Raw genomic sequence first — 26,861 nt, 5'->3', positions numbered from 1 at the left:
TGATCCACCACCTCGGCCTCCCAAAGTGCTGGGATTACAGGTGTGAGCCATCACACCCGTCCAGACTGAATTATTTTAAGATGTACTGAACTCTCTTAATGTGTGAGAGGTAAGAATGAATAGGAATCAGCTTTGACTCACAAGAAAAATGCTAAAAGGATTTGACATTTCTGGAATGCAGAAGACCCAGGCCAAGTCCTTCCTGATATGACAAAAACTAGAAAACATAGCCTATTATAAACCTTTGAAATTGTCCTGGTTAGATTTGAAACATCAAGTCAAACACGTATGTCATATTGACTTTGAAAGAAAAGAAAGAAGTGGCTAGAAAAATGTAGACACGTTAAAATTTTACACATATATCCAAGCAGAAAATTTAGAAAAAATGTTCACGATTCATGTTTATAACACAAGGAGGAAGAAAAACACTCCAGAAAAGTTATAGCTAACAAGTCTTGCAACTTTTCCTCGTTGAATCTGACAGGTAGGTTTCAAAGATAAATAAATATGGAACAACTCAGTATGGGTAAAATTTTTGATGCGTAAATTTAAAAAAATTATTCTAAAAAGATGTGTATGTTTCCTCTTTAGGTCATTATTTTGTATAATTTAATTTTAAAGCAATATATGTTCTTGAATATGCTAACAGTTTTCAACTGGAGACTAGATTGGCCATCATGAAATCCCTTTGCCACTTAGTTAATGCTTGAATTGCATTCTCTTCTTATGAGTTGGCTGCTATCCCAAATTTCTAGTGTGCCTTGTAAATAAATGACAAGTTAGTTACTAAGGAGTTAATGTTACATCTATTATTTACACTGATCAGGAAAGATGTTCCAAAAGAACTCTGTGTTCTAGTGTTTCTCAAACTGTTTTCTCAAGAATGCCAGTTATCACATGGAAATTAGGAAAAGGCTATACAGTTTTTAACTGTCTCTTTAAATTTATAAAAAATATAAAGATCATTAAAATATTAAAATCTCTAAGACAAGATTTCCTTACCATGAGCATCACAAACATTTGGAATGCTTGCTAAAATTTACATACCCAACCCCATTCCAAGGCTAATATGCCAAGATCTCTGGGAGCAGGTTCCAGAAACCTTCATTTTAATTATTTTCCAGGTAATTTTAATGTGCTCTAAAGATTGAGAGCCACTTCTCTAAAAATAGTTTTAGTAAATATGCTTATTTATTAACTCAGAAATTCAGAAATAAATTTGGTCACAGTATATTCTTCCTTTAAGATGCTGTTGAACTAGTTTTACTTTGACACACTTTGGAAAATGCTGCATATTTTAAAATATTTATATTAGAAAATCATGAGAATTTCCACAGTATTTTCTCAGAGTTTCCACAATCACAATGCAATAAAAGAACATTATAAAGAAGAAACTTCAGGCAAAATATCAATTAAAAGGGATAGAGTACATATGTTCCATGTTTTTCCACCCTTTTTCATTTTTTTCTTGGATAGAGTAGAACTCTTCTTTTACATGAATTCCTACCAGGTAATTAAAAAATGACTAAGAAGATGAGGATCAATATCTCACATTTTATTTTGAATACTATAGAGGCTTGTCATAATATTTGAGAATATCAGCACTTCTGCCAGAGTTGGACTCTTTCATGCTAACCAGGTCTGACAAATTTCTCCACAGTTTTGAATTGCACTTAGTTTTCACTTACATTCATTATCTAGAGGCTCTTACTTGGCATTCTGTTGGTGCTAAACCTTTTAAAACTTTCACAACTGAGGAAGCATATTAAGATGCACATCAGTGTACATGTTCATGTCTTCAATGTGAGTAAATACTTCCATAGTAAGAGCATTGTTGAATGTTACTGTGAGAAATCATGGAGGAAAGTGACAAATTCTGTATAAAACATAAGATACTCAATATAGGGAAACTAATGTCTATTCAATCTTTACCTGCCTAAAGAAGGACTGAAAAATCTTTGAAAGAAGCAGTCCTCCTATTACCATTTATTTCTTGTTATTGAGGACAGAATTAAGAAACCATCCTGGTTGCATTAACCTGAGAAACGATTTTTGCTAATGACTATACAGAGAAGGAAAATTTATATACACAGAAAATGCTGTACGCTCATATATCCAGCCTTCTGCGAAAATAAAAAGAGTTCTGCCCACACATGTGAAATAAGAAGTGAGACTGATCTTGGGTACTGTTGTAAGTCAAAATTGAAAATAACTGTTTTACTCTCCCTAGGCAGGTCCACCTTGAAATGATATAGTGTTTAGGGAATCAGAGAGTTTGCTAAATTAGACAAACACATTAGGAATTTAAAAAAGTAACTGTCCGGAATAACTGAAATTTTGAAAGAAAGAGCATTTTCTCTGCAGAAGTGGTTGCATTTGTTGCTCTAAGGTGACACAAAAGATAGACTCGTTTTAATACATATTGAGATAAAATAAAGTAAAATTTGAAAGTACCTGAAGGGCATCCTGATATTCAGCCTTTCTGCATACTTGCACAGCGTGTCCCATGGAATGTGAATTTTGATAAACATGATATCAGGGCTTGCAATAGCTGGCTGCAAATGATAACAAGATCGGCAACATTATTTAGAATTAGAGCTGATGATATCATTCCAGGGTTTTATTTGGGAATGACAAACATTGTCCCCTTGACTATGAATGGTCACTGCCACTGATTTAAAAGAAATTCATATGGTTAAAAATTTCTTAGTGAAGAAAAACCTTGATAAAAATGTAATAATGACATTGTGTTTAAGAAATAACCACCTAGGTGAATTGGTGCATTTTCTTACATTGATCATTATCAACACGCAGATTCCCCAATCAGAATAATCAATCATAAACCAATTAAGAATGTGAAGTTATTTTTGAAGGGCTTTTTATCATGACCTCATTCCTGTTCGGAGGGGAAAAAAACACTGCCAGTTACCATCAGTCATTTATTAACGAATTGACTAATTTTTCTACCACATTTTTATTGAGTAACTACTAGGTCCTTAAACTATGTGCTTGGTCCTGTGACAATACTGGGAAAAAAATGGAATATAAATCATACAAGTCTGTTATCTCATAGAGTTGTCATATTTGCTTTCTTTCTTTCATCTTTGCATCTATTTTTACTTGTATCAAACAAATAAGATTAAAGTGTCTTTGATTAGACAAAAGGTTTTTAAGCAGAGTCAAGTATGCATAAGAATTATCTAAAGAGCTTTTACAAAATGGGGTACTCTGGTTTAATTCTTGGAAATTCTGGGATTGTTTGCATATTTTGATCATACTGCTATACTCAGAGAATCTGATTCCCTTCTAAATAAGAGAATCATCACAGTTCTTAGATTTGGTTCAGTAGTCTAAAACAAATAAATAAATGACTACGTAGGCATCATATATCACTCATATTCATATTCAACCCTATTTTAAAAGGAAGCCAACATACTTATTTCCTGAAGTTCCTACAATATCTGAGGTTCATAGAGCATGGGACAAGTATATATCCATTCTAACATTGAATTCCACAGAGCTTATCCTTCACATGATTATAGGAGCTGAACATTTGAAATATAAGAACTGTTGTTTGCTTCCTTTTAGATGTACCCACCAGGTTACAGTACACAGCTCAGCTCCATTTGATTAACAATGTTCATTGTATTTCCATTAGATGTAATTTATCAAGAAATACATGAATCTTAAAAGCTCAAGAATAGGGTAGAAATTATTCGATTTAATTTAAAATCATATATGTTTTAAAATTAAACGATAAAGTTTTCACATGCATATATTACCATAGCCTCATATTCTAAGCAGGGCTAGTTTCATGGATTTGCCAGATGATATTTTATTTTTGTGTTACCAACATTTTATTTTTTTAATTTTTTGAGATGGAGTCTTGCTCTTGTTGCCCAGGCTGGAATGCAATGGCGCGATCCCAGGTTCAAGTGATTCTCCTGCCTCAGCCTCCTGAGTAGCTAGGATTACAGGCATACACCACCATGTTGGCTAATTTTGTATTTTTAGTAGAGACAGGGTTTCGCCATGTTGGTAGGCTGGTCTCAAACTCCAGACTTCAGGTGATCCGCCCGTCTCAGTCTCCCAAAGTGCTGGAATTACAGGTGTGAGCCACCTTGCCCAGCTGTATTAGCAAAATTTCTAAACGGTATTTACAGAACCAATGTCACTGGACTAATACTCAAACCTAGAAGACAGCCTGGCTACCCTTTCCATTGGGCAGGCATCTTCATAGACCAGAAGTTGCCAGTTTGTTCCATAGAGTATTAGAAACACAGAAGTGGGGACTCATTCCATGATCAAGTAAATTTACGGTTTCTCATTAGAGGACTTCTGAGACACTTTAATATGGATGCATTTGCTAAAAATATCCAGGCAGGTGATAAAGTATGCTGAATTTCCAAACTTCTGGATCAAGGATTGTTTTTATCCCTGTAGCTTAATGAGGTACTAGTATTTTGCAAATCACCATGGGAAAACCAGCATAAGATGCTTTCGTGTCAGTGCAAATTCCAAAGGACTTTTCCTATTTAAGTATATTTGTTTCAAATTAAAGACAAAGGATTATTAAAATGAAAACTGACAATGCCAGAATAAACATACTATGTTTCAAATATCTATGGGTTTTTGAATTCAGACCAAGGTTAAACATATTATCTATGCTTGAGAAAAATGTATACAATTTTAAGTGACCATTGATTCATTCAAATAACCATTTGTTTAAAAATGTATCACCCAGCTGGAAATCTGTCACTGATTACAGAAAAGAGAAGATTGTCATGTTATTTCCAGTCTCTTTTAGTCAACATTCCAGATTTGGTGGAAAGGTTTTTGGGCAGGATACCAATGAGAAAATCTTTTTAGAACGTGAAGAAACATAAAGTATAAGCATTCATCTATTTGAATGACTCCTTCATCCAGGGTAAGTGAAAGACGTGTTAAGTTTTATTATAAATCTTCCTTCTTTATCCTTACAAAAGTTCTTAGGTAAGATGATGACCAAGATCCTTTGTTTGAAATTACAATGTTGGCTACCAGTGTTATACCACACCACCTCGCCTCTCACCAAGCACAGTTTAAATTTCCTCAATCTTTACTGCCTACTTGGAAGAAATCATATGGTATAAACGAAAAACCATGGTATTTGGAATCACAAAGAGTTAGGTACAGATTCCATCTCTATCATTTACCAGCTCTATGGCCTTAGAAAAATTACTGAACCATTCTTATCTTCAGTTTTCTCATCTGAAAAATGAAGGAACTTATCTCTACCTCACAGAGTATGAATGTTATAAAAGATTGGGCATATCATAAAGCCCTCATGCCTAATAAATTTTCCAGAAATTTTTTTTTCTCAGTTGACAGCAAGCCTCTCAAATCAGAAACTACACAAAATGACGATTAATTTCAAAGCTTGAATCTTTCTGTCTACTCCATTCATCTTTGGTAGAGCCTCTTCCTTGGCTCTGTAAACCTTCTTGAGTTTCATAAGGATAAAGCCAGTATTCATCTATGATTTGGGAAGAACTCTGAAGTACAGTGACCTGAATCAAGATTTAACTTGATGAGTTAAACGTTTTTCTCTGAGCATAAATTTTATTTAAAAACAAACTATTTCTGTAGACTTTATAGTTTCTTTGGAAGATTTGTCTTTTTCATCTTTATGTATTAAATTGTTCTATGCCTGTACTTTACGTTTTTGTTTCTGAGTAGATTTAAGTTCTTATTCAGAGGTTATTCAAGGAGAGAAAAACAGACCCTGAAGATTACAGAAAATCTATCTAGTCCTCATTTTCCCCAGAAGCTGGAGGAGTGACCTTCATGAAGATTAATGACTTAAACGAAAACCAATCTATAACCAGACTGAGATGTTTAACATGCAGGGCCAAGACCTTGAGAAGACACTGATCATTTGCATTCTCCTAATGGTTCCATGCGGGGTTTGAAAGAAAAATTTCTGTTGTGGAATAGATAGATCTTGGGACAAGAAATAATTTTTCAGGAGCTAGGCCTTATCTGGTATAAATGGAGGTCTCATTCTCCTTTAGGGCATCATGGTTTCTGAAGTCTAGGCATGTTGGTTGCCAGAGTACAGTAGTAGAATGAAAGAGAGACTGATAATGTGACCAATGCTGAGAGAGATCTGAGAAGGTATAAGCTCCATGGCAGGAAAACCTGTGTCTCCTACTACTGGGGTTATTCCCAATTTGTTTTAATTTACAGTACATATAGCCAGATTCTGACCCTCCCTACCTCCTTCACAGCTATCACTTTGGTTTATATCATCATCTTTGGTCGGCACTCCTGCAGTACTTTCAAGCAGCACCTCTGCTCACACTCTTGTCCCCAGTGGTCTATTCTTTGCACGAGGGTCAGGATACCCTATTAAAATGTATCTTGGGTCATGCCATTTCTTAAAACCTCATTTTATTCAGAGTGAAAGCCAAAGCTTCTTCAATGACTTACATAGCCTTTTACAATCTTACCCTCGATATCTCTATAACCTCTACTACTATCTTTTGTCTCACTCATTCCACTTCCACCATTTGGTCACTTGTTAATTCTTGTCTGTGCTTGCCTTATCTTTCTTACACACTCTCTTTTCTGTAGTATTTTTACCTTCATTTTCTCTGTAAATGTCAGGAGAGAAGATACCTTGTTTTGCTTATGTATTCCTAGCACCTAGTTCTGTGCTGGACATATAGTAGACATGCACTAGCATTTATTAAATGATTGACTATGTTAACCTATTTTGAGAACACATTTTATGTATTATATCTAAGCCAGTGTGATGGAGACAAGAAAGCAAGTAAGCCTGAACTATTCTGGAAGAGGGTACTGTGTCAGGATTCAAATTAGCGTCATGAGCAGTATTGCTTACTAATTCATTACTGTCAATTTCTAGGAGGTAAAATAATCTAATATACTTAAATAAGGGGATGCTTTAGAAGGATGTTTCTGCATTACAATAACTACGATCAATAACTGAAATGCCAAGCTAAGTGCACACACATAACATTTCTCGTTTTGCATGTCTTAAAATTTTATCAGCCAACATAACCTTCTTTTATAACTTATTCAACTTAATTTCTCTTTTTCTATACCTCTTCTTAAAAAACAAAACAGAAGAAAAGAAAAGCAGTTTCATTTTCTTGCAACTACTGGGCAGGGGGCTGGTGTGGGAAGGATGCTGTCAGGGAGAAAGATGAACTTTTCCCCAGGAATCAAAAGCTGCCAATCTGGCACTATTCTGTTAGGCTCTGATGAAGGCAGGCTCCTCAGAGAACAAAACACCCACTACCTTCACACTTCACATTATTATTTAATTATTCCACCCCAAATTCCCGAGAGGCAGGAGATTCACTCTTGAGAGAAGAGAAAAAAATTACGTTTTTACAAAGTCACTCTGCAAATTGTTAGCACAGCATGGAAAGAACATAGGATATGATAGCTCATAGCTTTCAATCTAAGAGAAAGACAAATTGCTGATAGAAGCTGTATCTCTAGTGCCACCCATGATCTCTGTGCATCCAGTCTTGCTCTTCAAATCTATGTTATTTTCAGTTATCCAAATTTATCTTTTTTGAAAAGAAATGTGATCACGATACTAGCTTGCTTAAAATTAATCAATAACTTCCCATTTTTCTTAAGACTTTTCAAAAGTCTTAAACTACAAAAAAGAATAACTTAACTGTAGTCATTCTTTCCAACCTCTTTCAGTAACCTGCTTTTTCTGGTATTTAAAAATATCCATGTCCTTCCTCTTACCACCATCTTGTTCTTTAATTGATCTATGCTGTGGTGGGATCTGGCATTAATAATTTAAAAGATCACTATGTGACTCTCATATACAGTTCAGTATTGACAACCCCATCCAGCCCCTTTATTCGCCTATATTAGCTACTATTCATTTTTAAAATCTTAATTCAAAGTTTGTTTTTTAAATTTCTTTCTTTTTGTCTTCCCTCACGCTCCAGACCATACCATGGCCCTTGTTAGAAGCCATTTTAGCACCATTTACTTTCTTTTTAGGCCACTTGCCATAGTTTCTAATAATAAAGGTTATCCTAGTAAAGAATTTTAAACATTGTATTAGTAAGTGTAGATTGAAAGCTACCTTGGGTCAGATCATCTTTCTTGCGCAGCCTCTGAAGTACTCTCTTACTTATGCAAGTATTAGTCAAGTGGAAAGACTGTAACAAGATTTTTTTTGTTTTCTTAATTTGCAGAACTTTCCCTCACTTGGATAGGCACAGTTTTTACAGAGGTTTGGGTAAAATTACGTAAGTCTTCTATGGTCTTTTCAGAGGGAAGATATAAAAATCTCCCAACTCGGCTTCAAAACAAATAATATATATTCTGGAAAACCAGAGTAGCTTTAACCTTTTCACTGTTAGGAAAGTAAGTCAGAGGTACACAGTTGAGAGGACAGAGAAAGTCAAGACTGGTAAATTCTGTTCAACACAATGGCAGCAATTTGCAGGGATGGCTGTTCCAACAATATGCAATTGAGGTTGAACATACCTGATCATGCTGTCCTGGCAATTTATTTAACAGTAGGAAACAAATCCTAAGAATCTGAATGTAGACTAAAAGAGCTGTAATTGTGTAGCCCAGAATGAGAAATCTCTCTGTTCAGGAATAACAGTAGATAAATAGACACTGTCCTCTTGAGAGTCAATCTAAACAAAGACATCATTTGGGAGTGACTTAAGAGGGTGAGCTCAAGATTGAATAGATTTCCCTTGAAACTCGGAACAGGACCTTTTTGGATGAGTAACATCCTGTATTATTCATGGGAAAAGTTTGGAGGAACAAGGAAAAGGAAGACTCAGAACTGAGAATCTGGGCTTTCTGGCAAGAAAAGCAGGTAGAAGCTGGGAGCAATACCTATTACAAACACACAATTTTCATGTCTGACTCCTTATACTGGCTGTAAACTGAGTCTAGGCAGAGATTTTGTCTAAGCTAACCCTATTTCTCAGCAGTTTACTCAGTGCTTGCCAAAAAAAATTTGCTAATGAATAAATAGTAGGAGATACATGAGAAAAATACCAATATCATAATAAGACCTATGTATAAACTGCTCTGGGAGCAGATGAAGAGTGATTAATTCTATTTGAATGGAGGAGGAGTCACAGGATATCAAAAGAATAAAAGTCTATTGCAAGACTGAGTTCATAAGTTTTTCTTTCAATAAATACTTCTTTATTTAATTAGCCACCAGAGATGAGGGGGGACATTCCAGGTTAAATTTCCTGGAAGAGGAATAATAAACAACTAAAGGAGTCAACAGAAAACTGAAGTCAGGATTATATTTGCCAGGCTCTATAACCCTAGGGTGTGTGTGAGTAATTCTTTCCTTGTAAAGAGTCAAATCATGGTGTGTTTGTTATTTTATACGTAATAAAGGGTTTCAATAACTATAAATGGATTAGTTTTTCCAGGGCTATCCCAAACTACAGTTTATTACTTCCTAATGTATGTTCCTAAGAAAACTAATTCCAGGAGATGTTCTGTAGGAGGAAAGGGATTTCAGTGTTATATCTAAGTGCCTACTAACACTCTGATAAAGCTTATTCACAAACTGTCTAGATATTTCATCAAAACAGTTTTTTTTTTTTCATTTTACTTTGTTGCTCCTATTTTTTACAAAACTAGTTAAAAGCCAAATGGTTTGGATGTGGTGGCTCACACTTGTAATCTCAGCATGTTGGGAGGCTGAGACAGAGACAGGCAGATCACTTAAGGTCAGGGGTTCAAGACCAGCATGGCCAACATGGTGAAACCACGTCTCTACTACAAATACAAATATTAGCAGGGCATGGCGATTGGTGCCTGTAATCCCAGCTACTTGGGAGGCTGAGGCAGCAGAATTGCTTGAGGCTGAGAGGCAGAGGAGGTGCATTGAGTTGAGATAGCACCACTGTACTCTAACCTGGGCGACAGAGTGAGATTCAGTCTCAAACAAAAAGAAAAGAAAAAATACAAACAGAAAAAAATAATCGTAGTAATTTAGGTGTCTCTGTAATAGTTAATTTTCTTTTTCTCAGAGAGGAACAGCTGACTAAATCCCTAACTTGTAACAACAGTTATCTAGTAAAAAGCTGAGTTGGTTCTAAATGTAATGGCAGTTTAAGATAACTGTAATATATTGCTAAATGACAGGAATGAATAGCAGAATAATATGTAGAGAGAGATATGTGTATATATATGTATATATACATATATAAGTATACATACACATATATCATAAATGTTTGTATGTGTATGTACACATATATCATCTATATCATCCATATATATGTGTGTATACACAGATATATGTCGTATATATCATGGCCAATTTTGTATAACATTTTATATATTTGTATATACATAGAAAATAGATTGAGGGGCACCTAGCAAGATAAAATCAAGTCACTAACAAGACCACCAAAGGAGAGAAGGATATGATTTGAGAGACTGTAGATATGAACTTTGAGTTTTTATTTGGTACATATCTATACTTCTAATTTTCTACCTTAAAGTTTCTTCTTTCTGTAATGTGATTAATATGTGTTTTCTACAACCACACAAGATATAACTAAAATAGTGAGATTGTTTTTTAAAAAATTTTCTCTGATACTAGGACCATGGGGATTATGTTTTCCTTCTATTTTTTTTCATAATGAGTTTTGATACTGTTATTGTTTAACTAGAAAAAATAAATTCTTCTGAGAACACTTTTTTTTAACTCACAAAAAAAAAGATTTGGGAAGAAAATCATTTACAGTTCTAGCACTAAAAAATAGACATTAATAGTTGGCAAATTCTTCTCTTTCAAAATTTTATTTTTCTTCACAAAAGGTTTTCTACTTTATATAACTATAATCATTCCTTATTCAGTTTTTAAAATTGCAAAAATAGTCATGCCCTTTGAAAATATTTAAATTGTACAGAATTTGTAAAGACTAAAAAATGAATACATATTTAACGGGGCTATGTAAATGTATTTATTTAACATTTGGTAGAAAAGAACTATGTATTTTATAAAGTCATGTGATGCATATTTTCCTTTCTACACCATAAGTGATGATATCTGTTCCAACACATTTTATCACATAGCTAACAATAGTAAAGCACCTACCTCCTTCTCCAACATCAAGCCTTCTGCTCTGAGGTTCTTTTCAAATGTGTTTCTTTTGTCATATTGTATATTTGTCTTTCTATAAACCAAGATGTAATCGATTCTTTTTTTGCCATCTTTGAATAGAGGTCCACTGGATGCTATGTAATTCATGTCATTCTGCAAATAAAGCAATGATTGTTAATGGTGTGGGTTAGACAAGTGCATACATTTTTCATTATAGTTACTTTCATTTAAACACTAGAAATCAATATCAAAAATTTACTTTTAATATTGCTACTACTACTACTGTGAGATATGGAAATACAATTAAAGAAAGTTTACATCTACTATAGGAGCCACATTAGCAAATGATGTTCCAGGAAATAAAATTAGGTGATCTGATACCTGAACGTGGGTACTGTGGTGCTGGCATAAAAATGCATATGTTTTATTCAGTAAGACCCATGAAAATAATATCATATAACAACAAATAATAAAATAATTATTTGCTATTTTATTTAATCATAAAATAATGCTAACATACATTGAGTATTTAGTAAGCATCATGACCAGATATAAATGCTTTCAATATTTTATCCTATATACTACTCACTATGTGCATTTCAAAGATAAAGACACTAAGGCTTAGAGAACATAAATACTAAGAGCTGAAACAAACTTTATTTCCTGTGTTGAATAACATTCAGTCCAGGCATTATTTTCCTAAATCCATATTTAGTAATACTGAAACCAAAAAATAATCCCTAAGCTATTTGCTTTGGGAAATACTTTTTCTTAGAATATATGACTGCAAACCGACTAAAATAGCTTACTTTTCAAAACAAATTGCTTGCTCAGCAAGACTGCTCTAGGGCCTTCATTCTGTTGTACCCACCAACTTAAGCTATTTTTAATGGACTCTGCCCAACTTTCAACCAAATTCTTGCCTTGTAAGACCTACCTTAAAATTACCCAGTCTGGGCTGTGAGAATCCTTTGAAAACCCTTCCCTAACTTCATTCTTCTGAAACACTACTAAGACTATGCATGTGGTATTCTTATTTGCTGTAAGTAACTTCAATAAATCAGGTTTATTGATCAACACATTTTCCTCATGGTCCTCTTAGTGGGGGTTTTCCAGTATATTGCCCAAGATCAACGAGGAACCAAGACTTGAACCTAATTTCTTCTGACTCCAAGTTCATGTTCATAACTATTATCTACCTTATCCTTCTTTCTCTTCTCTCCTTCAAAGTATTTGGACATCTGTATCAACTCTCTATTTAATGTTTCCCATACAGGCATTCTTCAGATTCAAAACACTTTCCAACATCTGGGGAGATATTAGATAATGTCAGACAAAGGCATTTCAGACTGCTTTGGAGGACCCTGACTAGGGCATATATGCAGCTCCAGGTGAAAGAAGTGAAGACCAGAGCAACCTGATGTTCAAGGAGATAAAGGCCAACAAGTCATTCAGGTGAAGAAACAGAAATAATATCCAAGAAATACTCGTCCTACAGTGACAGGTTAGGTTATCTGAGGAGCCTCTAGTGGAATCTGGCTCTTCAGAGAGATTAAGTTCAAGTGTGTAAACTTAGTAATAGAAACTTCCAAGTTCAAGAACAAGAAAGCTTTACACAGTCTTTTTTTCAATGAATGAAAAAGTGTTGAGATTTCCAGGATGAATATGGAATCCTCGAAGATTCCACAGGATCTGGAAAGGACTATAAAGTGACTAAGTAACTAATATCAGTGGAACAGGGCCTTGTAATTCCATAACAGAGCAATAATGACAGTAGTAGCTATCACTGATCAAATACTTACTATGTGCCATGCATTGTGCCAAATGCTTCAAAAGGTTATTTAATTCAGTTGCCATAACCCATGAAGGTAGATATTGATATAAACACATAGAAGCCAAAGAGGTCAAGAGACATACAGCTATCACAGAAAAGAAAATAATAAAGCCACCATCTACAAATTTGGTATCTTACCTGGTGGTCATGACCACTATATTTAAAAAGATAAAGGCCATATACAAATAAACATTCCTAGGACTAAGTCTTGAGTATTTTAAAAAGACTAACGAAAAAGGCCATTTCCAGCTGTTACATAAGAGAAGTACTTTTAGCTGAGGGAATTTTTTGCCACAGAAGGCACAAATTCAGATTTTAGAGGGCTTTTGCCTCTAACACTTCAGACACTTTTTTCATCAAGGTCACTAAAGACATAGTCATTGCTGCATCCAGTTATCAATTTGCTGTCTTTTTAAAATTTACCTTCCTGCAGTGGAATCACTCTCACCTACTTGATACACTTTTTTCCTTTGACTCTCAGGATATCTAATGTATCTGGATTTACTCCTAGTTAAGTGGTCACATGTTCTCTTCCTCTGATTTGTTAATGAACCATTCATTGGTTCTCTTGCCTTTTTTACCCTATATACTCCCACCTTGTGATTTCATCCAAGCTCATGGCTTTAAATAACCATCTGTATGTTGACTACTACATGAGTATTCACCGACTTATATATCTAACTGCCTTCTGGATGTCTAATGAATATCTCAGAGTTAACTGTCCAAGATGAAATTGCTATCTTCTTCAAACAGGTACTTCCTGCAATCTTCTTTAATCTGGTTGGTTGCAGTTCTGTCTTCTCAATTACTAACATCCAACATCTTGAGTCGTCTTTTGTTTTCTTTCTTGCCCATCTAACATTCAAATCATCAAGAAAATCTTTCAAAATATATTTAAATCTCACCACTTTCTAACACCTTCATTACTACTACCATTACTATCACTCTGGTATAAACCATGGTAATATCTTTATTGGATTATTGCAACAGCCTGGCTTGTTGCTTTGCTTCTCTTTTCTCCTGCATAGTTTGTTCTCAACATGACAGTTGAGTTACCTCAGTGATTCTTGATATTATAGATGAGATCATGTAACTCCTCTAATTGAAGAGATCGTGATCCTCCAATTGCTCTCCATGTTACTCATCACTCTTGATCCCACTTCCCCTAATATATTTTTTTCTTAGCATCTGCTAACTTCTAACTAATATATATATATATATATATATATATATATATATATATATATGTATGTATAGTGCTAACTAATTTATTAATTATCTTTTGTTTGCTGACAGTCTTATTCTGCAAGGATATAAATTTTATGAAGGTAAGCACTTTTTAGCTTTTTGGTTTACATACTATCTTACATATCTGGTTCACAGCCAGACACATTGTAGGCATCAGTAAATATTTAAAGAAAGAAGGAAAGAAGAAAGAAGAGAAGGAAGTAAAGGAGAGAACACCCATAGTTCCATGTATTCAGTATACAGGGTTAATCTCAAGAATACAGGCCTAAGAAATCATGTGGTCATTTGTCATCCTCTCCCTTCCGATATTTATAATAGAAAAAATTATAATAGGCTAAAATGAAGAATCTCAAAATCATAGTAGCACTGAAATTAGTTACAATTTGGCTTGCTTTTTAACTTTTTATCTGTGACCCACTGTTTACCGGCATCTCCATGCTGATCTAAGAAAGGATTAGGTGAAAATAAAATAATACACACATTTTTCTCCATGTTTTCTTAAAGTATATTACCCTCCCAGTGTAGCAAACAGAATCAACTGAATCTCATAGCACTGGAACCATATTTAATCCCAGGTAAAGGCAAATGGCCTTCAATGAGAAGACCTAGAAATCAAGAGACTGGTTGGTAGAAAAAAAAAAAACATTAGACAGACAAAAAGGTTTTAAAATATTTTATACACTTTTCATTTTAAAAGCAGTATGGACTGAAATGGAACCATGATACTTATTTTCTATTACTCTAATTCTAAGCTACGTAAATGCTAAACTCCCAGAAAGACAGCTGTTTTAAAAATCTACATCGTTATAAAAAGAAGTAACCTCTTATACCCAAATTTTGTCTCTCAGAGAGTAAATAACTTCACAAACTTATTAACTGGAATTTTAATTTAATTATTATATAAATTACAAATGTTGAATGGTGAGTTTTTACCAGTTTTAACAGACAATAATAAAAAGTAGATCTCAAAATGACAATAGAGAAGCATAGCAAAATTTGGAAACCTCTTCTGAATTATGTAGAAAGAACTCAGTAGAGGTTCTATACCATTTTAAGGTTAATAGTGGTATACTTTATTTTAATATATATGACAGCCATTAACAAATATGTTAATTAACCCCTGTTCAAACCTGTTGTTTAAAAACAGTATTCACTGAAAACTGATTACATATGTCATTACATCTAGATAAAAGGAATACAGATTCTTTAATTGTTTGGTATAATAACAGACCAAACATAAAATCACCATTAATTTCATGAGTTGTTGGAAATAGCGAAATACTTTCCAATTACAATAGGAATGCATTTGATTTAGAGTTTTTTCATGTTTATTGTCTCTAGAGGACAGAATAAAATTCGCTTTTTTCAGAGAAGCTGGGATGCAGAACATTCATCAGGTACCTACCTAATATTTAAACAATTTTAAAAATAATCATGAACGTGTTTGCAAACCATGAAGTTCAGATACTTTCAGAAAAGCTGATCTTTCTAAAAAATATTCCAAGAACATGCAAGTTATGGCTCATGTTGAGTAGGAACCCTTTGCAAATATTTTAGCCCATCTGCAAAACAGTAGTAGAGATTTGTGCATTCACACAAGAACCTGTTTTACGGTATACTTCGAATAAAATTATGGCGCTAACTGCTTGTCTTGGTGAGGGTGAGAGGCTTTTTATTTTCTGAATGTTTCTTCTCAATCTATCATTTAACACCTATGTGCTAACCTGTAGGGTTAAGGAAAATAAGACATTGAACATTTAAAGAAATTTTATCATATACTTGCAATTATAGGCATGTAAACATTTCATTACAATGCTCTATTATGCACCCTAATTGAGTTATGAGCTATAAACACATGAAGAATGTCAGAGTGTATCCAGAAGAAGCCTAATAGGTACCAACAGACACTGAAGGTTATACATTTTTGTGAATTTACCACAGCCAGTCTTTACCAAGCACATACAAAATTAGATCATATCATCAATCAGTAGGTGATTGCTGGTTATCTGTACTTCATACCTGTGAGTTAGTAAAATGTAGTATGACACATTGGTTAAGGTGTTGAGAACTGAGTTCAGACGTACTTGGAATCTAATTTATTGTCTTCTTAGGCATTTAACTTCACTGCCTAGCCCAAATTCTACAGCTTTTAAATGAAGATAACAATGTTACCAACATTGTAGAATTATTATTATATCTAAATGAGATAGTGCATGCAAGAACACTCCCCACGCTGTCTGATTCATCTCAGGAGATCAGAAAAATGTTGGCTATTTTAACAAAAAAATCAGGTCAAACTATATAATGTATTCATTTACACTGGGGTTTTACTTGTTTTCCAATAATCCAAATGAACCCTTTTACTTTCTGAAAAATTATCTTTCTCAGGACAAAGACAGTTAGAAACATAGATAAGTAATGCAAATAACATTGATATGAGTATGGAATCATAGCAAAGGAAAGTAGAAGTCCTTTATGTATAATTTTGAAACATAATTCACTACAAAACACAAAGTGTAGTAACAGAAATTCATAGCTTAATGGGTTATTGCAAGATAAACACCTACATAACCATTACCCAAGTTAAAAAATAGAAGCTCAGCAACTCCTAAATAAGCCTTATTTATACCACTCTCTCATATGGTTATCCAATTGTTCCAGCACCCTATAGTAAAAAGATCTCTTTCCTCATTGCTTTGTGGTCCTGTTTTTTGTCCAAAATCTAGTCTCTATATGTGTGAACACTGCGTATTATAAAGATGTTTTCCATTCAACTTACATTTGTGAAATGGTCATAGGTCATTCACCAACCCTTTGATTGTTGACAGATTCTACCTCATCTTGCCAATCTTGACCTGACGTGGAGCTTGTGTGTTAAGGCCCAGATACAATTTATGGTATCTTGCAAGCCTTCATGTAGCATGCATGGCTCTGTACAGGTGGAATCTCCTTGATTACTGATTCATGACCTATGCTTAAAATGTTGTTTTGCCATGCTATGTAACATGGCAAAACAAGGATGTAACAAGGATGACACTCTTCAGTGTGCACAGCTCTCAGGTGCTGCCAGTATCTGCTCCCACCCACTGTATTCTTTTTCTCCACATTTTTATACTCAGAACCAATGTAATCAAATATTGCTATTCCCATTTAGTAGGTATTTTTATTTTTTATTGGATTTAAAGGGTAGTAGGCCCAGATGGGGCAGGACAAAGGAAGCAGGGCATGATTCTGGCCTGCTCAGAAGACTGCTCAAGGGCTGTAGGTGGTTAATTTCCTTGGTTGTGCTGCCTTTGCAGTCCAGTGTTAAAGGCAGACAATGAATAAGGTTAGTCCAACTCTTCTCCACAATTTGGGTGGCCATCAGGTGGGTTTCAGCTCATAAAGCCAAGTATCTGTATTCTAGGTTCATTATTTTTACTCCTATCCTATTGAGTCTGTTAATAATAGAATTTTTCATTAGTTTCTAGCAGTGGAATTTATTTTTGACTTTCTGTATCCTTTTATGGTAATTATTATGTTAAAAGATGGTAGTCTAGACACTGGTAGTCTGATGCTATGGTTTACTTAGTAGTTCTAGTTTACACTCCTAAATTAGAGAAAAATCCAACACTCTTGGTATGTAACTAAAACTTATTTTAGAGTTACAACTATTTCCTCTTAATAGCTCTTGTTACAGACGTTACTTAACATAGAGAGCAAAACCAGGTGTTTGTATTTATTTATTTATTTATTGCTGTAAAATATACCATAAAGTGAAAGTGTAAACCACAGAATAGAAAAAGTATTTAAAAACCATATATCTGATAAGGAACTTGTTTCCTTAATATGTAAACAACTCTTATAACTCAGCAAATAAACAAATTAACACAAATAAACCAATTAAAAATGGATACATGATATGAATAGATATTTCTCCAAAGAAGATACAGATATGAGCAACAAGCACATTAAAAAATTATTTTTTTTAATTGCAATTTAGGTTTCGGGGTACATGTGAAGGACATGCAAGATTGTTGCATAGATACACACATGGCAGTGGGGTTTGCTGCCTTCCTTCCCCTCACCTGTATCTGTCATTTCTCCCCATGCTATCTCTTCCCACCTCCCCACCCCCCGTCCCTCCCCCATTTCCCCCCAATGGACCCCAGTGTGTAGTGCTCCCCTCCCTGTGTCCATGTGTTCTCATTGTTCAACACCCATCTATGAGTGAGAACATGTGGTGTTTGATTTTCTGCTCTTGTGTCAGTTTGCTGAGAATGATGGTTTCCAGGTTCATCCATGTCCCTACAAAGGACACGAACTCACTGTTTTTGATGGCTGCATAATATTCCATGGTGTATATGTACCACATTTTCCCTACCCAGTCTATCATTGATGGGCATTTGGGTTGCTTCCAGGTCTTTGCTATTGTAAACATAAAAAATTCTTAACATATAGTTATTAGTTGTTAACAAAGTTGTAGTTATTTAGATTAGAAATCAAAATCACTGTGAGATACCATTTTCCCCCCATTTGTGAAGGTCATAATGAAAAAGACCAAAACTAAAGTACTGGCAAGGATATGGAGAAACTCAAACCCTTGTTTATCATTGATGGAGATGCAAAGCAGTGCTGAATCTTTGGGAAAACAATTTGGCAATTTCTCATATAATTAAACATAAATTTGCAACATGATAAGTTTCACTCCTAAGTATATATCCCAGAGAAACAAAAAAAAATGCATCCACACAAAAACTTGCCCACAAATTTTCATAGAAGCATTATTCACAATAGTAAAAAAAATGGAAGAAAATCAAAAAGCCCATCATCTTACTACATAAATAATGTGGCACATCTATTTATCCTGTAAAATATTTGGCAGTAGAAAGAAATGAAAAGTTGATACATGCCACAACATAGGTCTACCTTGAAAATGTTATACTAAATGAAAGAAGGCAGTCACACACACGCACACGCACACGCATACATGTGCGCACACACACACACAGTCGTATGATTCCATCCATATAAAATTCAATAGTAGGTAAATACGTAGAGATGGAAAATAAATTAATCATTTCATAGGGCTAAGGGAGGAGTGGGTAGTAAGGAAAATAACTCCTAACAGGTACAAGGTTTCTTTCTAGGGAATCAAAATGTTTTAAAATTAGAATGTGGGGATGGTTGTACAATTCTATGAATATACTAAAAATACTGAATCTAATACTTTAGATGGGTGATTCATTGTATACCATGTAAATTTTACATCAATAAAGCTGCTAAACTCAATTAAAGATGCATTTTTGATTTTAAAATGCATGAGAATCCAGCTTATAGAAACTAACTTAAAAATTTACAGTTTATAAATATTTCTTAAACAGGGCATATGGTATTCATGCAGGAATAGGCAAATAAAATAAAATAGGCAAATAAAAATCAAAATAAAATAATATAGAAATAAAAATAGAATAGAAATATAGCAGTATGTATATGATTGAGATGGAATTACAAATCCATAAACTCTTCATGGATATAGTGGACTACTCAATTAGAGACACTAAAGAAATAAATTACTTTAATGGAAATAAACAGACCCTTAACTTTCTATTTACAATAAGAAAACAAAACGAGAGGATTAAAGATTTAAGTAAGAAAAGCAAAATTAAAAAATAACTTTTAGAATTAAAAATGAGAGCATTTTATAATAATTTTGGTAGGAAATTTGTGTTTGCTTTTAATAAGAAAAAAGCACCAGCACCAGCTACGAAAAAAAGAAGGTAGATGCAATTACATTCAAATAAAAGCTTTGTAAATTTAAAAGATATCATAAAGACTGTGAAAAAATCAGTTATAACTAGAATATATTTTTATGAATACAACCACTAAAGTATTAATCTTTAGATTGTGTAAATAACTGTGATATTAATAAGAAAAGGCAAATAATCCAATGGAAAGATGTCATAAGATATAAACATGTATTTAATAAAAGAAGAAATACTATATTAACTGAAATAGCAGAAGGCTGAAAACAAAACAGTCCATCAGCTGGAATGTGAAAAATAAATTGTGGTCAAACAGTTAATGCCACTTGTTTTGTAGTCATTCAGTGGAATATGACAGCATGAATGTATCTGCTTGTATATCCATCAAAGTGATGCTGTTGATCTTTTGTAAAAGCAATGTCTAATGTTACATTTTTTCAAAGCTTAAAAACATAAAAATGATTTTCAATATTGTTAAAGTACAAAAATATTCTTAGGAAAGCTAATCACCAAATGCAAAATAGTAGTTCTGTTGAGACAAATTGAGGAAAAAACATCAGGGAGTATTATATACAAGTCTCAATTTTGGCTGTAATAATTTATTCTAAAACAAATATGGCAAGAAGTAGAGATCCTGTAAAGCTCAATGTTGGATGTAACTTGTTACAGCTCGAAATGATCTAATAATATGGTTTTTGATATGCATAATACCAATTGTATTGTTTATTATAAATATTAACTACTGACTTGATAAAAATAACAAATATATTACTATACTCATAATAACAATTAAAAAAATCAGGATAACCTATGAATTTGGGAATAAATAATCTGGGTTTATATATTAGTTTTAAAATCTTACTTATAAATTAAGTCTCAGTTTCCTAACTTGTATAACATAATAGGAATAACAACAGCCTTACATGACTATTTTAAGAATTATGTGAGTTAAACACTCTGTGAAATATAAAATGGTATACATCCTATAGTTATTATTGCAACTAAAGACCTTCAAATGGTAAAGTCCAATTTTAATCATAATCCCTAAACCATACATTATCTTCAGTCAACTACACTTGTATCTACATAATCATTTACAAAATTAAAATATTATTAACAAACACTTATTAGAGATATTTAATTGAATATTTGGTCACTGGTGATTCCGAAGGGAATCCATGAGGTCTAAAGGACATCATTAGGAATAAGTAATCACCTCAGAGCACACATGTTGAGATGTGAACACATTCAAGCCCCATAAAGTCAGCTGGCAAAGACAACTGTCTACACAAATTCTACTTAAACCCAGTCTGTAGTTATTCTGCACTTCTGTCAATGATCACATGGAAGTACAAAAGAAAAGAATTTAGAATTTACTGGTAGCTTGAGAATGAAAATAATGAGAATAAGATTTGATCTTTTATGCTGAAAGATTAAGTTTTAAATGCAGAATAAAATCAAATACAATTTTATTGTAAAGGAATTTGGGCAGTAAAATTTTACAGGAGGTTTGAAAATTCAGGAGCATGATTTCAATGCATAACTTGCTATCATAAATGCTACATTTTCCCTTGAGGAGCTCCCAAAGCAAAATAAACAAGAATTTTTATTGCAAAGAGACACTTGATGATTTCTAACATGTATTTAGGAAACTCATGTAAAACATGGCTAACCTTACAGATCCAATGGAAATATTCCTAAGACACTAGTGCATTTTTATTTCTGGTTATTTGGATCAATCTTTCCCATGAAAACAAATAAAAATTACACAAAGCAAAACTTTTTAAAACATTGGTCTGGTATAAGATTATATCTCATTGTAGTTTGTGAAAATGTAAATTAGTACAACCTCTATCAAAGACAGTATGAAATTTTTTTAAAGAGCTAAAACTAGAACTGCCATTTGACCTAGCAATGCCTCTACTGGGTATCTACCCAATAGAAAAGAGATCATTATATCAAAAAAATACCTACACTTGTATGTTTATTACAGCAGTATTTACAACAGCAAAGATAGGAAATCAACCTATATAATTTTCTCTGTGTGTGTTTGTCTATATACATATGTTTCTGTATATATATATATATATATATTCTATATGTATATATGTTTTTGTGTATATATACACATACATATATATGTATGTATGTTTCTATATAGACATATATGGACATACACATAAATTATATATGATAAACAGAAACACACACACACATACACACACACACACACACACACACACACTACATTTTCTTTATACAGTCATCTGTGATGAACACTTAGGTTGATTTTATATATAAATATATGGACACATACACATACATACCATGGAATACTACTCAGCCAGAAAAAGCAATAAAAACATGTTTTTTTGCAGCAACATGGATGGAACTGGAGTCCATTATCTTAAGAAAAAACTCAGAAAGTCAAATGCTGCATGTTCTCACTTATAAATGAGAACTAAATTACAGGTACACATGCATATAGAGAGTAGAATAACTGATATTTGAAGCTTGAAGAGTGAGGGGAGTGGGGGATGAGAACTTAACCAATAGATACAATGTACACTATTTGGGTGATGGTTACAACTAAAAGCCCAGACTTCACTGCTATATAATATATCCCTGTAACAAATCTGCATTTGTACTCCTAAACCCATAAAAACAAACAAACATTGAAGTGTTCATAAGACAGTGGTGAATCAATAAAGTTCAAGACAAAGTAGAAATCAGAAATCAAGAGCAAAGCTGCATCCCTGAGCACGTGAGTCGCTATTACCTCCAAGGACATTTGCAATCCTGCAAATGTGGGCTTTTTTATTAGCACTTTTCTGTGTGCTAGGTGCCAGGGATACACTGGTGAGTGAGTCAGACAGCCCAGTCTGCATCAGATATTTTTAGGACACCTCAGTAGTAAGTGTTCTTGAAATATTAAGATACTCCCTTCATTTGGCTCTGGATTTGTAGCAGATGAAAGGCAGGCAGGTGCCTGAAAAGAAGGAAAAGCTCAACACAGAGAGGTCAAATTATGCAAGGGCAGGCTAAATTTATTTGCATGCTTGCAAATGCAAAAATAAAAATGTCAAGTCAAAACATAGAATGGGAACAAAAATCTCAGAGGAAAGAGCCCCGTTAAGAACCTTCATTATCTTGGTCAAAGGCTACTATTTTCACTTGAATAAATTTAACTTGAAATGTCAGACCTCTATATCAGAGTATCAGAATATCTGCCACTGAGTAACTGCTTAGTATCATTATCAGTGTCCTTGACCATACACATGGAAATTAGGAAAATTTGCATATGTCCCAAAGCAGACTATTCTTAAACTATTAATTGTTTTCCATTAGTCATATATATGAAGGAGGCAAAGAATACAACCTCCCATAACTTTCACAGCAAGATGGATTTGATCCGATGAGAAATGTATTGGCTTCCACAGAAGATGAGCCCTAGGCTGTGTTCCTTACATTTGCAGGAAATTACTTTCCATGACCCAGCAGTCCTATATTCTCCTTTCCTTTCCTCTAAAACCTCTATCAATAAGACAAGAATCTCCTGAGTCTTAGGAAGAGGAAGAAGGATTATCAAACTATATAATCATGTCATAAGGCAGTTGACCCTATCATGGTGGCTACAAATCATCTACTCAGAGTACAAATGAATAAAGTCACGTTAGAATCTTTGGAAAGCTGGCGTGGAAAACATATCATAAACTAGTCATGCCTATTTTTCTACAAGCTCAGCTCTTTCCAGTATCAGAGTTACTCTTGCTGTTAAAAGTTAGATACTGGCCAGGTGTGGTGGCTCATGCCTGTAATATCAGCAATTGCGGGGGCTGAGGCAGGAGGATCTCATGAGCCCAAGAATTCAAGACAAGCCTGGGCAATGTAGAGAGACCCTATCTCTACAGAAAAAGAAAAAAATTAGCCAGGCGTGATGGCACATGTCTGTATTTCCAGCTACTCAGGAGGCGGTGGTGGGAGGATCACTTCAGCCCAGGAGTTTGAGGCTGCAATGAGCTGTGTTTATGCCACTGTACTCCAGCCTGGATGACAAAGCAAGACCCTATCTCAAAAGAAAGGTAGGTATTTATAATGAGATAAACTCTTGAAGCCTATGGGTATCATTTAAGATTATTTATGGCTCCAGCAATTTCTATTTGTATAGGCTTTTTCAAAGTTGGTGGCTTAATTTCTGATACTGTTGAAGAACAGGTCAGGAAGGATTGTAACCCTTCTTTGGTATTAGGCAATATCTGGAAAACATCACACAGACTTAAATATTCAAGTCATGCATAAAATTTCAGAGACCTCATAGATCTCCTGGAGCTAATGTGTGCCCTCCCTTAGCAGTCCATGGGTACCATGCTAGGAACCTCTGGGTCTGGCAGTCATTTAAAAACCTTCAGTTCTAGGAGCCCCTGTCTTTGCAAACAAAGCTCCCCTTGACAATCTACTTCGGTATCTACAGTTTATAATAATGTGCATGTTTGCAAAAAAAATGTATTAGTCCATTTTCACACTGCTGATAAAGGCATACTGAATCTGGGAACAAAAAGAGGTTTAATTGGACTTACAGTTCTACATGGCTGCAGAGACCTCAGAATCATGGCAGGAGGCTAAAGGCACTTCTTACATGGCGGTGGCAAGAGAAAAACAAGGAGGAAGCAAAAGCGGAAACCCCTGATAAACCCATCAGATATCCTTAGACTTATTCATTATCACAAGAATAGTGCAGGAAAGACCCACCCCCATGATTCAATTACCTCCCCCTGGATCCCTCCCACAACACATGGGAATGCTGGGAGGTACAATTCAAGTTGAGATTTGGGTTGGGACACAGGCAAACTATATCATTTTGCCCCTGGACCCTCCAAATCTCATGTCCTCATATTTCAAAACCAACTCATGCCTTCCCAACAGTCCCCCAAAGTCTTAACACATTTCAGCATTAACTCAAAAAGTCCACAGTCAAAAGTCTCATTTGAGGCAAGTCCCCTGTGCCTATGAGGCAGTAAAATCAAAAGCAGGCTAGTTTCTTCCTAGATACAATGGGAGTACATGTGTTGACTCAAGACAGCCTTTCCATGCAGGAGAAATTGGCCAAAACAAAGGGGTTACAGGACCCAGGCAAGTCCAAGATTCAGTGGGGCAGTCAAATTTTAAAGCTTCAAAATGATATCTATTGACTCCAGGTCTCACACGCATGTCACACTGATGCAAGGTGGGTCCCTATGATCTTGGGCAGCTCTGCCCCTGTGGCTTTGCAGGGTATGGCCTCCCTCTTGGTTGCTTTCATGGGCTGATGTTGAGTGCCTTTGGCTTTTCCAGGCACATGGTACAAGCTATTGGTGGATCTACCATCCCAAGGTCTGGAGGATGGTGGAGCCTCTTCTCACAGCTCCACTAGGCAGTGCCCCAGGAGAAACTCTGTGTGGGGGCTCTAACCCCATATTTCCCTTCTGTACTGCCCTAGCAGAGGTTCTCCATGAGGGCCCCACCCTGCAGCAAATGTTTGCCTGGGGATCCAGGCATTTCCATACATCTTCTGACATCTAGACAGAGGTTCCCAAACCTCAGTTCTTCTGTGCACTCTCAGACTCAACACCATGTGAGCTTTACATTGGCCCCTTTCAGTCATGGCTGGAGTGGCTGGGACACAGGGCATCAAGTCCCTAGTCTGCACACAGCACAGGCCCCTGGACCCAGCCCATGAAACCACTTTTTCCTCCAGGGCCTCCAAGTCTGTGATGGTAGATGCGGAGGGGCTGCCATGAAGGTCTCTGATATGGCCTGGAGACATTTTCCCCATGGTCTTGGGGATTAACATTAGGTTCCTTGCTACTTATGCAGATTTCTGCAGCTGGCTTAAATTTCTCCTAAAAAAATGGTTTTTTCCCTACTGTATCATCAGGCTGCAAATTTTCTGAACTTTTATGCTGTTTCCCTTTTAAAACAGGGTGCTTTTAAGTCACCTTTTTAATGCTTTGCTGCTTAGAAGTTTCTTCCACCAGATATCCTAAATCATCTCTCTCAAATTTAAAGTTTCACAAATCTCTAGTACAGGGGCAACATAACACCAGTCTCTTTGCTAAAACATAACAGGAGTCGCCTTTGCTCCGGTTCCCAACAAGCCCCTCATCTCCATCTGAGACCACCTCAGCCTGGACATTGTTGTTTGTATCACTATCAGCATTTTTGTTAAAGCCATTTAACAAGTCTCTAGGAGGTTCTAAACTTTCCCACATTTTCCTGTCTTTTTCTGAGTTATCCAAACTGTTCCAACCTCTACCTGTTACCCAGTTCCAAAGTTGCTTCCACATTTTTGGGTGTTTTTCAGCAACACCCCACTCTACAGGTATAAATTTACTGTATTACTCCATTTTCAAACCGAAGATAAAGACACAATGAAACAAGAAGCAAAAAGAGGTTTAATTGGACTTACAGTTCCAAATGGCTAGGGAGGCCTCAGAATCATGGCAGGAGGCAAAAGGCATTTCTTACATGGTGGCAGCAAGAGAAAAAACGAGGAAGAAGCAAAAGCAGAAACCCCTGATAAGCCCATCATATCTCATGAGACTCATTCACTATCATGAGAATAGCATGAAAAAGACTGGCCCCTGTGATTTAATTACTTCCCCTGCGTCCCTCCTATAACACGCGAGAATTCTGGGAGACACAATTCAAGTTGGGTGTTGAGTGGGGACACAGCCAAACCATATCAAATGGAGTTTGGGTTAAAAGACTGTTGTGACTGATTTCTTGGAGACTTTGGAAGCCAATCAATTGTAAGTCACCAAAGGCTCCTTGCAAATTAGGTTAGTGTCTGTAGGGCAGTGGTAATTGCATTATGTAATGGTGACTAGGAGCACACAACATCAGAGATGATTCTTAA

At 35.0% G+C, this 26,861-nt stretch overlaps 1 protein-coding gene across 3 annotated transcripts in view; it reads right to left on the bottom strand.

The window, feature by feature from the left end:
* The window catches only part of ANO3 (anoctamin 3), a 434,237-nt gene that overhangs the window by 116,651 nt on the left and 290,725 nt on the right, over nucleotides 1–26,861 (bottom strand). For all 3 annotated transcript variants that reach the window (XM_039471298.2, XM_074401252.1, XM_003919928.4), the window contains 2 exons: nucleotides 11,135–11,293; nucleotides 2,455–2,555 (listed from right to left, as the gene is read on the bottom strand). In XM_039471298.2, the coding sequence (XP_039327232.1) occupies nucleotides 2,455–2,555; nucleotides 11,135–11,293 (260 nt within the window). The remainder of the gene's footprint in view (nucleotides 1–2,454; nucleotides 2,556–11,134; nucleotides 11,294–26,861) is intronic.

This window comes from Saimiri boliviensis, chromosome 6, assembly GCF_048565385.1.
Source record: "Saimiri boliviensis isolate mSaiBol1 chromosome 6, mSaiBol1.pri, whole genome shotgun sequence".
Taxonomy (NCBI): Eukaryota; Metazoa; Chordata; class Mammalia; order Primates; family Cebidae; genus Saimiri; species Saimiri boliviensis.
This window is presented reverse-complemented; position numbering and strand designations above follow the sequence as displayed.